The following is an 18361-nucleotide window of genomic DNA, read 5'->3' as shown; positions in this document are numbered from 1 at the left end:
AGCTATCTGTATTAGAAGTCCTTATACCGAAAAATTCACCTTATTTATTGAATGACCCTCGTATAACCATTAGGTTCTCTGCATAGGTAAGAATTAGAGTGACACCAAAAGCAAAGGACGGCACCGTGGCAGTGTGGGTAAGGTGGTTGAAGGTGTGATCCATGGTGTTCCCAGTCCTTTGAGAAAGGCACTTCACCCCAGAGTGTGTCCCTCTCTCCACCACCACCCCCTCCCTCCCCAAGTCTGAATGGGTACCCGACCTGGACTGGGGATGAGGGGGGAGGGGAGGGGAGGGGAGGAAGATTTAAGGGCAGGTAGGAGAGGAATGGGCCCCGCCTTACTGTTCTGTTCTCAGCCTTGGAAGACCCACACAGTGGGTATGGGTTCACACTAAAGTTTCCCGTGCGGTCAGAATGAACGCTGATAAGACTTCTTGGAAAGAAGTGAACATTTTAAATCAGATTTTAATGTTTTAAACTCTTGGAATTTAAAACAAACAAAAAAAAAAAACCTTTTTGGGATGAAAAGATTGAAGCACTGAGTTTTGTTGTACTAAAAAAAATCAAAAAATCAAAAAAATCCCACCTGACTTGAAGTAGATGCTGACGTGGAGTGAAGGCCTAGAGGCAACGCGTCTGCTTAGGAAGCGAGAGAATCTGAGCGCACTGGTTCGAATCACACCGGCAGTCGCCGGCATTTTCTCCCCCACCACTAGACCTTGAGTGGTGGTGGTGGTCTGGACGCTAGCCATTCGGATGAGACGATAAACCGTGGTCCCGTGTGCAGCATGCCTTTAGCGCACGTAAAAGAGCCCACGGCAACAAAAAGGTTGACCCTGGCAAAATGCTGTAGAAAAATTAGCTTGGATAGGAAAACAAATAAAATTGCAGGCAAAAAAAAAAAAAAAAAAAGCATGGCTCTGTCGTATAGCGACGTGCTCTCCCTGGGGAGAGCAGCCCGAATTTCACACAGAGAAATCTGTGACCAACAAAAAGAAAAAAGTAATACAAATATAAACGTGGCGAAATCCTTGAGATTGATGGCCTTAGCAATAGTCGGCGAGGGGGGTAAGCACCATGATTTAATTCTCTCGCTTCCTAGGCGGACGAGTTTCCCACTCCACAGTAATTTGACATCATTTTCCATTTTATCTTAATTTAAAAAAAAATTATTTTATCTTTATTTTATTTTATTTTGTCAGCTTGCGAGGACAAGAGTACTGACTGCCAGGCCTATGGTCAGGACATCTGCACTGGTCAGTACGCGGCCTGGGCCAGTGACAACTGTGCCCGCTTCTGTGGTCAATGCTCTTCCACGCGAGAAGGTAAATTAACTCATTCAGTACGGCCAGTCCTCTCTTCTCCTCTACACAGACCCCTCGGATGTCCAGTGGGTGTCTGAATGACCCAACCTTTAGCTTCCGTCGTCAGAATTGTGGTATTCTTTGTCAACATTCACCTCTTCAGTACAAGAGCCTTCCGCTTGCAATATTTTGATGATGGTAATTGGGGTGAAACACTGTTAACGTCGTCTCTTTCGCCGTTCGTATTGAGAGAGTTAAACTGGGCGGTGGTGTGGGTGGGTGATGGGTAAGTGAGATGGGAGGAGACTTCGGGGGTGGGTGGGGGTGTGGGGTGGTGGTGGTGGGGGTCTCGGGGGAAATGTAATCCTATGTTTTTTGGGTTTTTTTTTTCAATGGGAATTGTGAACCATTTATTAGGAAAACAAACCAAACCAGTAATGATAGCTGTGTTAATGACGGTGATGGCGACAAACAAAAAAAAGCACCCCCCTCCTCCCCCCCCCCCACACACCCACCCCACCCAGCCACCCACACCCACATCCACATAAAATCACTCTGTTGATTGTAATAGTGATGACGATGATAACGGGTAGGACGACGATGGTGACGATTGTAATGCTGTAGCTGTTAACGACGACGATAATGAAGATGACAGCTTCGACGACGAGGACGTTGATGGTGATAATTGTGACTGATTGCTGTAGCTAGCGATGGTGGTGATGTTGGTGATAATGATGGTGACGTTGATGTTGGTGATGACGATGTTGTAGATGACGGTGATGATGACGGTGGTGATGATGGTGTAGGTGACGATGGTGATGATGATGATGATGGTGATGGTGTAGGTGACGATGGTGATGATGATGATGGTGGTGTAGGTGACGATGGTGACGATGGTGATGATGATGGTGGTGGTGATGGTGGTGGTGATGGTGGTGGTGATGGTGACGATGGTGTAGGTGACGATGTTGGTGATGATGATGGTGTAGGTGACGATGGTGGTGATGGTGATGACGATGGTGATGATGATGATGGTGGTGTAGGTGACGATGGTGACGATGGTGATGATGGTGGTGTAGGTGACGATGGTGATGATGATGGTGTAGGTGACGATGGTGATGATGATGATGATGGTGTAGGTGACGATGGTGATGATGATGATGATGGTGTAGGTGACGATGGTGATGATGATGGTGTAGGTGACGATGGTGATGATGATGGTGTAGGTGACGATGGTGATGATGATGTAGGTGACGGTGATGATGATGATGTAGGTGACGATGGTGATGATGATGGTGTAGGTGACGATGGTGATGATGGTGTAGGTGACGATGGTGATGATGGTGTAGGTGACGGTGATGATGATGATGGTGTAGGTGACGATGATGATGATGATGGTGTAGGTGACGATGATGGTGATGATGGTGTAGGTGACGATGGTGATGATGGTGTAGGTGACGGTGATGATGATGATGGTGTAGGTGACGATGATGATGATGATGGTGTAGGTGACGATGGTGATGATGATGGTGTAGGTGACGATGGTGATGATGATGGTGTAGGTGATGATGGTGATGATGATGGTGTAGGTGACGATGATGATGATGATGGTGTAGGTGACGATGATGATGATGGTGTAGGTGACGATGATGATGGTGATGGTGTAGGTGACGATGATGATGGTGATGGTGTAGGTGACGATGGTGATGATGATGGTGTAGGTGACGATGGTGATGATGATGGTGTAGGTGACGATGGTGATGATGATGGTGTAGGTGACGATGATGATGATGATGGTGTAGGTGACGATGATGATGATGATGGTGTAGGTGACGATGGTGATGATGATGATGGTGTAGGTGACGATGGTGATGATGATGGTGTAGGTGACGATGGTGGTGGTGATGATGGTGTAGGTGACGATGGTGATGATGATGGTGTAGGTGACGATGGTGATGATGGTGTGGGTGACGATGGTGATGATGATGGTGTAGGTGACGATGGTGATGATGATGATGGTGTAGGTGACGATGGTGATGATGATGGTGTAGGTGACGATGGTGATGATGATGGTGTAGGTGACGATGGTGATGATGATGATGGTGTAGGTGACGATGGTGATGATGATGGTGTAGGTGACGATGGTGATGGTGATGATGATGGTGTAGGTGACGATGGTGATGATGATGGTGTAGGTGACGATGGTGATGATGATGATGATGGTGTAGGTGACGATGGTGATGATGATGATGATGGTGTAGGTGACGATGGTGATGATGATGATGGTGTAGGTGACGATGTTGGTGATGATGGTGTAGGTGACGATGGTGATGATGGTGTAGGTGACGATGGTGATGATGATGGTGTAGGTGACGATGGTGATGATGATGGTGTAGGTGACGATGTTGATGATGATGGTGTGGGTGACGATGGTGATGATGATGGTGGTGTAGGTGACGATGGTGATGATGGTGATGATGATGGTGTGGGTGACGATGGTGATGATGATGGTGTGGGTGACGATGGTGATGATGATGGTGTAGGTGACGATGGTGTAGGTGACGATGGTGATGATGATGGTGGTGTAGGTGACGATGGTGATGATGATGGTGTGGGTGACGATGGTGATGATGATGGTGTAGGTGACGATGGTGATGATGGTGTGGGTGACGATGGTGATGATGATGGTGTAGGTGACGATGATGATGGTGTAGGTGACGATGGTGTAGGTGACGATGTTGATGATGATGGTGTGGGTGACGATGATGATGATGATGGTGTAGGTGACGATGATGATGATGGTGTAGGTGACGATGGTGACGACGATGATGATGATGATGGTGTGGGTGACGATGGTGATGATGATGGTGTAGGTGACGATGGTGACGATGGTGATGATGATGATGGTGTAGGTGACGATGGTGATGATGGTGATGATGATGGTGTGGGTGACGATGGTGATGATGATGGTGTGGGTGACGATGGTGATGATGATGGTGTAGGTGACGATGGTGATGATGATGGTGTAGGTGACGATGATGATGATGATGGTGTGGGTGACGATGGTGATGATGATGGTGTAGGTGACGATGGTGATGATGATGGTGGTGTAGGTGACGATGATGATGATGATGGTGTAGGTGACGATGGTGATGATGGTGTGGGTGACGATGATGATGATGGTGTAGGTGACGATGATGATGGTGTAGGTGACGATGGTGACGATGTTGATGATCATGGTGTGGGTGACGATGATGATGATGATGATGGTGTAGGTGACGATGATGATGATGGTGTAGGTGACGATGGTGATGATGATGTAGGTGACGATGGTGATGATGATGTAGGTGACGATGGTGATGATGATGATGATGGTGTAGGTGACGATGATGATGATGATGGTGTAGGTGACGATGGTGATGATGATGGTGTGGGTGACGATGGTGATGATGGTGTGGGTGACGATGGTGATGATGATGGTGTAGGTGACGATGGTGATGATGATGGTGTAGGTGACGATGGTGACGATGGTGATGATGATGGTGTAGGTGACGATGGTGACGATGGTGATGATGATGGTGTGGGTGACGATGGTGATGATGATGGTGTGGGTGACGATGGTGATGATGATGGTGTAGGTGACGATGGTGTAGGTGACGATGGTGATGATGATGGTGGTGTAGGTGACGATGGTGATGATGATGGTGTGGGTGACGATGGTGATGATGATGGTGTAGGTGACGATGGTGATGATGGTGATGATGATGGTGTGGGTGACGATGGTGATGATGATGGTGTGGGTGACGATGGTGATGATGATGGTGTAGGTGACGATGGTGTAGGTGACGATGGTGATGATGATGGTGGTGTAGGTGACGATGGTGATGATGATGGTGTGGGTGACGATGGTGATGATGATGGTGTAGGTGACGATGGTGATGATGGTGTGGGTGACGATGGTGATGATGATGGTGTAGGTGACGATGATGATGGTGTAGGTGACGATGGTGACGATGTTGATGATGATGGTGTGGGTGACGATGATGATGATGATGATGGTGTAGGTGACGATGATGATGATGGTGTAGGTGACGATGGTGACGATGTTGATGATGATGGTGTGGGTGACGATGGTGATGATGATGGTGTAGGTGACGATGGTGACGATGGTGATGATGATGATGGTGTAGGTGACGATGGTGATGATGGTGATGATGATGGTGTGGGTGACGATGGTGATGATGATGGTGTGGGTGACGATGGTGATGATGATGGTGTAGGTGACGATGGTGATGATGATGGTGGTGTAGGTGACGATGATGATGATGATGGTGTGGGTGACGATGGTGATGATGATGGTGTAGGTGACGATGGTGATGATGATGGTGGTGTAGGTGACGATGATGATGATGATGGTGTAGGTGACGATGGTGATGATGGTGTGGGTGACGATGGTGATGATGATGGTGTAGGTGACGATGATGATGATGGTGTAGGTGACGATGATGATGGTGTAGGTGACGATGGTGACGATGTTGATGATCATGGTGTGGGTGACGATGATGATGATGATGATGGTGTAGGTGACGATGATGATGATGGTGTAGGTGACGATGGTGACGATGTTGATGATGATGGTGTGGGTGACGATGGTGATGATGATGATGTAGGTGACGATGGTGATGATGATGATGATGGTGTAGGTGACGATGATGATGATGATGGTGTAGGTGACGATGGTGATGATGATGGTGTAGGTGACGATGGTGATGATGATGGTGTAGGTGACGATGGTGATGATGATGGTGTAGGTGACGATGATGATGATGATGATGATGGTGTAGGTGACGATGGTGATGATGATGGTGTAGGTGACGATGGTGACGATGGTGATGATGATGATGGTGTAGGTGACGATGGTGATGATGGTGATGATGATGGTGTAGGTGACGATGGTGATGATGATGGTGTAGGTGACGATGTTGATGATGATGGTGTAGGTGACGATGGTGATGATGATGGTGTAGGTGACGATGGTGATGATGATGATGATGGTGTAGGTGACGATGATGATGATGATGGTGTAGGTGACGATGGTGATGATGATGGTGTAGGTGACGATGGTGATGATGATGGTGTAGGTGACGGTGATGATGATGATGTAGGTGACGATGGTGATGATGATGGTGTAGGTGACGATGGTGATGATGGTGTAGGTGACGATGGTGATGATGTTGGTGTAGGTGACGATGGTGGTGGTGATGGTGGTGTAGGTGACGATGGTGGTGATGATGGTGTAGGTGACGATGGTGATGGTGTGGGTGACGATGGTGATGATGATGGTGTAGGTGACGATGGTGATGATGATGATGGTGTAGGTGACGATGGTGATGATGATGGTGTAGGTGACGATGGTGATGATGATGATGGTATAGGTGACGATGGTGATGATGATGGTGTAGGTGACGATGGTGATGGTGATGATGATGGTGTAGGTGACGATGGTGATGATGATGGTGTAGGTGACGATGATGATGATGATGATGATGGTGTAGGTGACGATGGTGATGATGATGATGGTGTAGGTGACGATGTTGGTGATGATGGTGTAGGTGACGATGGTGATGATGGTGTAGGTGACGATGGTGATGATGATGGTGTAGGTGACGATGGTGATGATGATGGTGTAGGTGACGATGTTGATGATGATGGTGTGGGTGACGATGGTGATGATGATGGTGTAGGTGACGATGGTGACGATGGTGATGATGATGGTGGTGTAGGTGACGATGGTGATGATGGTGATGATGATGGTGTGGGTGACGATGGTGATGATGATGGTGTGGGTGACGATGGTGATGATGATGGTGTAGGTGACGATGGTGATGATGGTGATGATGATGGTGTGGGTGACGATGGTGATGATGATGGTGTGGGTGACGATGGTGATGATGATGGTGTAGGTGACGATGGTGTAGGTGACGATGGTGATGATGATGGTGGTGTAGGTGACGATGGTGATGATGATGGTGTGGGTGACGATGGTGATGATGATGGTGTAGGTGACGATGGTGATGATGGTGTGGGTGACGATGGTGATGATGATGGTGTAGGTGACGATGATGATGGTGTAGGTGACGATGGTGACGATGTTGATGATGATGGTGTGGGTGACGATGATGATGATGATGATGGTGTAGGTGACGATGATGATGATGGTGTAGGTGACGATGGTGACGATGTTGATGATGATGGTGTGGGTGACGATGGTGATGATGATGGTGTAGGTGACGATGGTGACGATGGTGATGATGATGATGGTGTAGGTGACGATGGTGATGATGATGGTGTGGGTGACGATGGTGATGATGATGGTGTGGGTGACGATGGTGATGATGATGGTGTGGGTGACGATGGTGATGATGATGGTGGTGTAGGTGATGATGATGGTGACGATGGTGACGATGATGATGTAGGTGACGATGGTGATGATGATGATGATGGTGATGATGGTGTAGGTGACGATGATGATGGTGTAGGTGACGATGGTGATGATGATGTAGGTGACGATGATGATGATGGTGTAGGTGACGATGATGATGGTGTAGGTGACGATGGTGACGATGGTGTAGGTGACGATGATGATGATGATGATGTAGGTGACGATGGTGACGATGGTGTAGGTGACGATGGTGACGATGTTGATGATGATGGTGTGGGTGACGATGGTGATGATGATGATGTAGGTGACGATGGTGATGATGGTGTAGGTGACGATGGTGATGATGGTGTAGGTGACGATGGTGATGATGATGTAGGTGACGATGGTGATGGTGTAGGTGACGATGGTGATGATGGTGGTGTAGGTGACGATGGTGATGATGATGATGATGATGGTGTAGGTGACGATGGTGATGATGATGGTGTAGGTGACGATGTTGGTGATGATGGTGTAGGTGACGATGGTGATGATGATGGTGTAGGTGACGATGGTGATGATGATGGTGTAGGTGACGATGGTATGGGTGACGATGGTGATGGTGGTGGTGATGGTGACCATGGTGATGATGGTGGTGGTGATGATGGTGACGATGTTGATGATGATGATGGTGTAGGTGACGATGGTGATGGTGATGGTGTAGGTGACGATGGTGATGATGATGGTGTAGGTGACGATGGTGATGATGATGGTGTAGGTGACGATGGTGATGATGATGGTGTAGGTGACGATGGTGATGATGATGGTGTAGGTGACGATGGTGATGATGATGGTGTAGGTGACGATGGTGATGATGATGATGGTGTAGGTGACGATGATGGTGATGATGGTGTAGGTGACGATGTTGGTGATGATGGTGTAGGTGACGATGGTGATGATGATGATGGTGTAGGTGACGATGATGGTGATGATGGTGTAGGTGACGATGGTGATGATGGTGTAGGTGACGATGGTGATGATGATGATGTAGGTGACGATGGTGACGATGGTGTAGGTGACGATGACGATGATGATGGTGTAGGTGACGATGGTGACGATGGTGTAGGTGACGATGACGATGATGATGGTGTAGGTGATGATGATGATGGTGTGGGTGATGATGGTGTGGGTGATGATGGTGATGATGGTGATGATGTTGGTGGTGGTGATGGTGACGATGATGATGATGGTGTAGGTGACGATGGTGATGATGATGGTGTAGGTGACGATGGTGATGATGATGGTGTAGGTGACGATGGTGATGATGGTGATGTGCAGGTGGTGGCAGTGGTGACGTAGTTTCAGCCTCCTGCGTGGACAAGGTGGACAACTGCGCATCGTACGGCCAGTCTGTGTGCAGCGGTACCTACCATGAGTGGGCAGCTGAGAACTGCGCCAGGTTCTGTGAGCTGTGTGGCGGTGATGGTGACGGTGAGTTAGAATCATAGTTCCTGGGGGGGGGGGGGGGGGGGCGGGGGGAGAATTGAAGGGGGAGGCGTAAGAAGACAGATTTATTCATTTTGTTCTTCGTCTTCTCCTCCTTCATCCTTGTTCTCCTCATTCTTCTTTCTTGTTGCTGTCGTTATTATTGCTTCAATTATCAATCATAAAACATAGCCAATCACCATCATCAATTATCAATAATCACCAGTCATCAATCATCAGTCATCACCAGTCATGAATCACCAATCACTCATCAAACATCAATCCTCATTAATCAATCATTGACAGCGGTCAGCACAAGGTCCGGGATGTGTGAGGACAGTGAGGACACCTGTGCTCAGTACGGGGCCTCTGTCTGCTCCTCCTACCGTGACTGGGCCGCTGACAACTGCCCTAAGTTCTGTAACCTGTGCGGCCGCAGGCGTCGGCGAAGTGAGTGCCGTCTACCTACTTTTTTGTGTGTGTGTGTGTTGTGGATGTGTACCTACATGATTTTTTCGTCTGGTTTTGATTTTTTTCTTCCCCCCGTCTCCAGTACGTCATTTTTTCTTTAGTGATTTCTGTGACTTGTTCGGGCTGCAGACGTGAGACGAAAGTATGTGCCGTTTACTTTTTTTTTTTTTTTGCATTGTTTGTGAGGTTTTTGTCATATATATATATATATATATATATAATTTGTGTGTGTGTGGATTAAAAAAAAAAAGAGAGAAATGCAAATACATATATTTTTTTTTTCTTCTCCCCCCCCCCCCACTCCTCCCAATCCACCCCCTGACCTCTCAGGGTCAGTGCTGTCACCCCCTCCACCCTCACCCCCTCCCACGTCACGCTGCAACATGGTTCTGACGGCACTGAGCGGCAGCTTGTCGCTGATTGGTCAGCCGCTGGACACGCCCTGCACTCACGTGATCGCCGCTCCGCTGGGCTACGTCATCCGTCTGTCCTTCACAGCGCTGCGGATCGACTGTCGCCAAGGTGAGGGGGCGGGGGTGGGTGGGGGGTGAGGGGGCGGGGGTGGGTGGGGGTGGGTGGGGGTGGATGTAGGGGTGATAATAGTGATGATGAGGATGATGATATTTCGTATTTGTATAGGGCTGAATCTTGTGCAGAGACAAATCAGAGCGCTTTCACACCAGTCATTCACACGCACACACACATGCATAAACAAAGAAGGAAAACAAAAACATAAATACATGTAGAGATACATGTAAGTATAAAGGAATTTTTGAATGTCCCGTCGGACATACTGGTGATTGTAGAATGCAGGTGTAAAATACAAAGGTGTGGAAACTGAAAACAAGGAAGAGACAGGGGAAGGGTGGGAGGGTTGGGGGGGCAGAGAGGGAATGTTGAGGGTTTTTTGTGTGTTTTTTTGTTGTTGTTTTTTTTTGGGGGGGGGGGGGGGGTGCTATTTTGGGAAGAGGTAGGTTTTTGTTTTTTTGAAGGCCAGACTTGAAAGGGCTGAGTGCAGAGATTTGATGAAGCGAAAAGAGAAGCTCATTCCAGGCGCAAGGTCCAGAGACAGAAATGCTGCCGACTGTGGCGTGTTTGAATCTGGGTACACAGAAACGGTGTGGCTCCGAAGTTAACTGATCGAAGAGAGCGAATTAGGGTGTAGAGGTGAAGGCAGCTACAGAGATAGGAAGACGGAGATATGTTTAAAGGGGTGATTTAGTCGTATAGATAAGTTTCGTTAATTTATTTATAGTCTGTTCATATTAGACTGAAAATAAATATTATTATTATTTGGATTATCATTCCTATCATAATTAGTATTAATTCATTTCTGTATATTCGAATGAAAAAGGTGGGTGGTTGAGGTGGGAGGGTGGTGGAAAGGGGGAGGGGACTAAGAAGAGAGAGAGGAGAGAACAAACAGAATGTGGAAAAGATAGAGTACAAAATCTAAAATGGAGAGGGTGAGTGTCAGTGATTGAAGAAAGAAAAAACATAATATTGGAAGGGTGTTGTGTGTGAGAGGCGGGACGGGGGAAGCGGGATTAGGATTAGGACCAAAAAAAAAATTAAGAATCAAATATTGTATGCACTACTTCTGTTGATTGTTGGGGACCTACAATAAACAACCAACTGGACTATAACACATAACTAGCTGACTTTAATAAAGAACAGTTTGAAATATATAACTTTCATAAAAAAAAAACATTTGAAACTGGTAACACGTGTTCCGTAATTTCTGTAGGCAAAAAAAGGTTTCATTACTTAACAGCGGGTTAAAACGTGCTCTACCGTTAAACGTCCCTTGCAAATGCATTCAACATTTTCAAAATATTTTGTGTATGGGGCATTTAGTAATAACCTAAATGCCATGCTCTTAACAGCCCTGCCAGTTCTTTTAGCATTTAATAAGGCAGAAGTGTTAACTTCTAAAGACGAAAGGAATTTTGCATGTTTCCTTCAACAATATTACACATTTCAGATGATGATAAACGATGAGGAAGTTCAATTGCGTTTAAAGCGTTTTTAGCTCCATATAGATAACAGTTATCCATTATCCAAGACATCCACTGCGGAACGAAGCAACAGACCAGTTCGCCAGACTCGGAGCCAGAGAAAGTCCACAAAGAAAACGCGTCACCTTCGCAGAGAAGACCCTCGTGAAGACAGTGCTGCGACCGAGAACTGCCACGAGGGGTGCATATCACCTTTCTGAACGCTAGCAGCAGGTGGTGATCATGAGATTTCGTTCTGACCCATTGCCGTCTCGATGCCCACCTGTTCAGGAAGATGAAGCCGACACCATCTCCCGTCTGCAGTTCTGTCCCCTCCTGAAGGGGCTGAAAGACACTGTGTGGCCGACACCAACCCTGCTGCACACCAAGCTCCATGGCTCCAGACAGGACCTGGAGAGGACGACACCAACCCTGCTGCACACCAAGCTCCATGGCTCCAGACGGACCTGGAGAGGACGACACCAACCCTACTGCACACCAAGCTCCATGGCTCCAGACAGGACCTGGAGAGGACGACACCAACCCTACTGCACACCAAGCTCCATGGCTCCAGACAGGACTTGGAGAGGACGACACCAACCCTGCTGCACACCAAGCTCCATTGCTCCAGACAGGACCTGGAGAGGACGACTCCAAGCCTACTGCACACCAAGCTCATTGGCTCCAGACAGGACTTGGCGAGGACAACACCAACCCTGCTGCACATCAAGCTCCATGGCTCCAGACGGGACCTGGAGAGGACGTCGACATTCATTTGGTTGGGCGAACTGACACTGAGGAGGCGAACAAGCATAAGAATTATCCAAGATGTAGGGGGAGGGAAGGGGGTTGAGAAAATGATTGCAGAGAGACCTGGACATTCGCCAGTAAATACTCCAGACAATGACTCCAAATTTGCCTGTACAGATGTTTGCTGACGATGCCTATCTGCCAATACAGTGTCTGTGGGGGTCTTGGTTTGAATCCCAGTCTCGCCCTTTCAGCTGCCAAGTTTGACTGGAAAATCAAACTGAGCGCCTAAAGTCAGTCAGATAAGATAAAACCGAGGTCTCGTGTGCAGCACGCACTTAGCGGGCACACTGAAAAAGAACCCATGGCAACATAAATGGTGCCCACTAGATTTAGAGCTGCTCTGAGCACCTAAAACATTCTACCACTAAATTGCCAGCTGCTTCTTCGTTCGTGGGCTGCAACTCCCACATTCTCTATGTACATAGTTGGCTTTTACGTGTATGACATTTTTTACCCCGCCATGTAGGCAGGCATACTCCGTTTTCGGGGGTGACAGCCAAAAGATTGAGCATGTGCAACGCAGTTGAAATAGCTTGCTTCTGAAAGACCATTTTTAGCAGGGAGTTAGAGATTTATCGGACAGATAACTATCAGCGTGTTGTGCGACCCGGCCCAGCGCTAGATGTGAAGTGCATGATGGAATGTATACAGTAGTAATTTCCTTGAGATAATGCCACATGGAACCTCTTCTTCCTGCAGGTGACTGGCTGTCGGTGAGAGAGGAGGGAGGGAAGAAGGCGAAAGGCGGACAAGAACAGAGGGACCTGTGCGGAGAGACGGGACCTGTGCAGTGGACGACGACGGGTCCCCTGGTGACGGTAGAGCTGAGGACGGCCATGGCTGGACATGGCTACAACCTGACCTACACCGCCATGCCCCCCGCCTCCTACCCCCCTCCCGCCCCTGGACATGGTCAGTGTGTACAGCGGGGAAATCGGTCTCGCACGCTCGCAGGCATACATGCATGCACGCACACCCACCCACGGTCAGTATACAGCGGGAACCTGTCTCCACACACCCCCTCCTACTCCCCTCTCTCCCTCCCCTGGACACGGTCAGTATACAGCGGGAACCTGTCTCCACACACCCCCTCCTACTCCCCTCCCCTGTACACTGTCAGTATACAGCGGGGAACCTGTCTCCACACACCCCCTCCTACTCCCCTCCCTCCCTGTACACTGTCAGTATACAGCGGGAACCTGTCTCCACACACCCCCTCCTACTCCCCTCCCTCCCTGTACACTGTCAGTATACAGCGGGAACCTGTCTCCACACACCCCCTCCTACTCCCCTCCCTCCCTCCCCTGTACACTGTCAGTATACAGCGGGAACCTGTCTCCACACACACCCCTCCTACTCCCCTCCCTCCCCTGGACACAGTACAGTATGCAGTGGGAACCTGTCTCCACACACCCCCTCCTACTCCCTCCCCTGTACACTGTCAGTATACAGCGGGAACCTGTCTCCACACACCCCCTCCTACTCCCTCCCCTGTACACTGTCAGTATACAGCGGGAACCTGTCTCCACACACCCCCTCCTACTCCCTCCCCTGTACACTGTCAGTATACAGCGGGAACCTGTCTCCACACACCCCCTCCTACTCCCTCCCCTGTACACTGTCAGTATACAGCGGGAACCTGTCTCCACACACCCCCTCCTACTCCCTCCCCTGTACACTGTCAGTATACAGCGGGAACCTGTCTCCACACACCCCCTCCTACTCCCCTCCCTCCCTCCCCTCCCCTCCCCTCCCCTGTACACTGTCAGTATACAGCGGGAACCTGTCTCCACACCCCCTCCTACTCCCCTCCCTCCCCTCCCCTGTACAGTCAGTATACAGCGGGAACCTGTCTCCACACACCCCCACCTACTCCCTCCCCTGTACAGTCAGTATACAGCGGGAACCTGTCTCCACACACCCCCACCTACTCCCTCCCCTGTACAGTCAGTATACAGCGGGAACCTGTCTCCACACACCCCCTCCTACTCCCTCCCCTGTACACTGTCAGTATACAGCGGGAACCTGTCTCCACACACCCCCTCCTACTCCCTCCCCTGTACAGTCAGTATACAGCGGGAACCTGTCTCCACACACCCCCTCCTACTCCCCTCCCCTGTACACTGTCAGTATACAGCAGGAACCTGTCTCCACACACCCCCTCCTACTCCCTCCCCTGTACACTGTCAGTATACAGCAGGAACCTGTCTCCACACACCCCCTCTTACTCCCCTCCCTCCCTCCCCTGTACACGGTCAGTATACAGAGGGAACCTGTCTCCACACACCCCCTCCTACTCCTCCAGTACCATCTCCTCCCTGCCACCCCCACACTCCCTTCACTGCCTTGTCCCCACCTTCCCTCCCTTACTACACACAGTATACAGCTGTACCTGTCTTGCAAGCAAGCACGAACACGCATACGTATGCACGCACACGCACCCACGTTTACGCACGCGTACACACACACATATATGCACGCACGCACGTGCACACACGCACACACACACACACACTCAAAAGCAAGCCACACACAAAAGAACAAACTTCCGTTCAACCCTCGTTAATCGATTAAAGATTAATTTTTTGTCGAGTTTTGTTTGCTTTGCTGTTGCTGTGGTGTTGCTGTTGCTGTGATGTTGCTGCGCTGTTGCTTGGCTGTGCTGTCGTTGTGCTGTTGCTGTGCTTTGTTGTTGCTCTGTTGTGCTGTTGCTGTGTTGTTGCTGTGCTTGTGCTGTGCCATGCCGTGTTGTGCTGTGCTGTTGCTGTGACGTGCTGTTGCTGTGTTGTTGCCGTGCCGTGCCGTGTTGTGTTGTGCTGTGTCTATGCTGTGCTGTGCTGTGACTGCACTGGACCGAACACTGTCTCCACGCCGTGCAGGCTGTGACCAGATGCTGACGGACCCCACGGGGGCGGTGTCCTCCCCTGGGTTCCCCCTGGGCCGGGGCCCCGAGGGGCGGCTGTGTGAGACCACCATTGTGGCCCCGCCCCTCTACTCCGTCCTCCTACACTTCGACGTCTTCCGCCTGGGAGAGGATGACCGGCACTGCCACACGGACAGCGTGACTGTGAGTTGTTGATTTTGATGATGTAGTGCTTCTTCTTTCTTTCTTCTGCGTTCGTGGGCTGCAACTCCCACGTTCACTCGTATGTACACGAGTAGGCTTTTACGTGTATGACCGTTTTTAACCCCGCCATGTAGGCAGCCATACTCCGCTTTCGGGGGTGTGCATGCTGGGTATGTTTCCATAACCCACCGAACGCTGTCATGGATTACAGGATCTTTAACGTGCGTATTTGATTTTCTGCTTGCGTATACACACGAAGGGGGTTCAGGCACCAGCAGGTCTGCACATATGTTGACCTGGGAGATCGGAAAAAAATCTCCACTCTTTACCCACCAGGCGCCGTCACTGAGATTCGAACCCGGTACCGTCAGATTTAAAAGTCCAACGCTTTAACCACTCGGCTATTGCGCTCGTCGATGATGTAGTGGTGAGTTTAAAGACCTACTGGCCATCTGCCCTTAAGGTCACGTTGTTTGTGGTTGTGGTTTTTCTCCGTGAAGGATGGTGTGGTCGAGGCGTTGGTCCTGTAGTCCTGTTGGGGTGTGGTTGTGGACAGTCGGTGTTGGGATACTTCCCGAACCGACCAGCTAGCCAGCCCCGGCCACGGCTGCAGCACCAAGAGCCAGCGCAATCTTTGATGGTCCTGCACAAAATACTTCTGCTGCAAATGACTTCCCTCTGCAGTGAGAAACCATTGATCATACAGCTGTCGTTTTGTTGGCCATACAGTACAATGCAGTACGATGCCAAGTTTCAGTTCCAACTTTCGTTTCCAATAACATGTTCCAATTTCGTCTTTCCATTCCAGTTTCCAGTTCAGATTTCAATTTCTAATTTCGTCCAGTTTCAATCCGAATTTCCAAATTCATTTCAATTATACCCCAGCTTACAGTTTCCGCAACAATGTCCATTCAATTGTGTGTGTGTGTGTGTGTGTGTGTGTGTGTGTGTGCGCGCGTGCGTGCACGCGTGCATATTTGTGTGTGTGTGTGTGCGCGCGTGTGTGTGCGTGCGTGCGTGTGCGTACGTGCTTGCGTGTGTAAAACAGGTGTACGATACCCAGTTCAACACTCTGGATGTATTCTGCGGGACTCGCAATGACCTGACCTGGCAGTCCAAGGGGAATGAGGTCAAGGTCGTCTTTATCAGCTCGGAGGGGTCAAACAGCACAGAGTTCATGGCCTCCTACGAGTTCCAAGCTCCTTGGTAAGCTTGATTCCCCTCCCCCCTCCCCCTCCTCCCCCCCTCCCCCCTCACACGTCTCTCCCCTGTCTCCTTCACCTTCATACCAATGCCCAGATAATATTTTAGTTTTGAAATATCAGTGATCAAGTGGTGTGTGTGTGTGTGTGTGTGTGAGAGAGAGAGTGAATTTCAAACTTCGATATTTAATTGGAAGAGAGGCCATAACCCCCTGTGTGTGTGTGTGTGTGTGTATGTGTGCGAGTGAGATGTGTATAGATATACATACTTAGACAGCTACTATATATATATAACATGCACACCCGTTTGTATACATGTAAACACATACAGATCTAGGACAACCATATACACATGTGCATGCTTTGTCCATTCATCAGTGTGTACCTAAGCAGTGTATATATGGGTGCACAACATAGTATAATAGTATATATACTACTAGTATAAAGAATAAAAAAAAAAAAAAAAGTTTGCAATGGACAATATCAGAGTGTCAACATGGTCTTTTCAGCTGAGTATTGTATTACATTGTTTTGGCACTACATAAAATCAAGAAAGTTTGCAATGGACAATATTAGAAATGGTTACATAGTCTTTTCAGAGTATTGTTTTTCGTGGTTTTGGTGCTACATATCTGATAAATATCTGTGTGCAGTTTGAGGTCTTCATCCCTGAAGTAATTTTCTGTTTTTGTTCTGATGCAGATGGAGATTTCACCTGTCGTGTTACATCCCTGGCTCATCTGTTGACCAAAACGTGGACTTTATTTACAGAACTTTGACTGCAACACAGCTGGGTTTCTTTGTTTCCAGTCAAGTCTTGTGGCTTGAGAGACAGATTCTTATATTTGAAGTTCACTTGCATCGTGGCTGTTGCAATCTGTCGCTGTTATTGGATATCCAAATATATGTTTGTAAATTAACTCTTGTTCTGTGTATATAGTTTTGTTTGACTGGCAGTGAGTGGACAGTTCGTTTAAATTCAATCAACGCTATCAGAGTCCGTACGTCTACCCGTCTTCACCAGTGGACAGTTTAAATTTAATCCACGCTATCACAGTCCATACGTCACCTGTCTCCACTAGTGGACAGTTTGTTTAAATTTAATCCACGCTATCACAGTCCGTACGTCTGTCTTCACTAATGGACAGTTTGTTTAAATTTAATCCACGCTATCAGAGTCCATACGTCTGTCTTCACTAATGGACAGTTTGTTTAAATTTAATCCACGCTATCACAGTCCATACGTCACCTGTCTTCACTAGTGGACAGTTTATTTAAATTTAATCCACGCTATCACAGTCCATACGTCTTCACTAGTGGACAGTTGTTTAAATTTAATCCACACTATCACAGTCCGTACGTCTGCCTTCACTAGTGGACAGTTTAAATTCAATTCAAACTATCACAGTCCGTACGTCACCTGTCTCCACTAGTGGACAGTTTATTTAACTCTCTCCATACGAACGGCGAAAGGGACGACGTTAACAGCGTAATACCATCAAAATATTGCAAGCGGAAGGCTCTTATACTGAAGAGGTGAATGTTGACAGAGAATACCGCAATTCTGACGACGGAAGCTAAAGGTTGGGTCATTCAGACACCCAC

General features: G+C 48.6%; 1 protein-coding gene across 2 annotated transcripts in view; it reads left to right on the top strand.

Moving 5' to 3' along the window:
• The window catches only part of LOC143276012 (A disintegrin and metalloproteinase with thrombospondin motifs 15-like), a 75105-nt gene extending 57462 nt beyond the window's left edge, over window positions 1-17643 (top strand). For both annotated transcript variants that reach the window (XM_076580390.1, XM_076580389.1), the window contains exons 26-33: window positions 1202-1324; window positions 9060-9212; window positions 9513-9656; window positions 10008-10199; window positions 13187-13399; window positions 15367-15554; window positions 16603-16760; window positions 17459-17643. In XM_076580390.1, coding sequence (XP_076436505.1) covers window positions 1202-1324; window positions 9060-9212; window positions 9513-9656; window positions 10008-10199; window positions 13187-13399; window positions 15367-15554; window positions 16603-16760; window position 17459 — 1172 coding nt within the window. In that variant the 3' untranslated portion in view covers window positions 17460-17643. The remainder of the gene's footprint in view (window positions 1-1201; window positions 1325-9059; window positions 9213-9512; window positions 9657-10007; window positions 10200-13186; window positions 13400-15366; window positions 15555-16602; window positions 16761-17458) is intronic.
• The last annotated feature ends 718 nt before the right edge of the window (window positions 17644-18361 follow it).

This window comes from Babylonia areolata, chromosome 31 (genome assembly GCF_041734735.1).
Source record: "Babylonia areolata isolate BAREFJ2019XMU chromosome 31, ASM4173473v1, whole genome shotgun sequence".
In the NCBI taxonomy this organism is placed as follows: domain Eukaryota; kingdom Metazoa; phylum Mollusca; class Gastropoda; order Neogastropoda; family Buccinidae; genus Babylonia; species Babylonia areolata.
The sequence above is the reverse complement of the archived record's forward strand: the minus strand, read 5'-3'. Positions and strand labels throughout refer to the sequence as shown.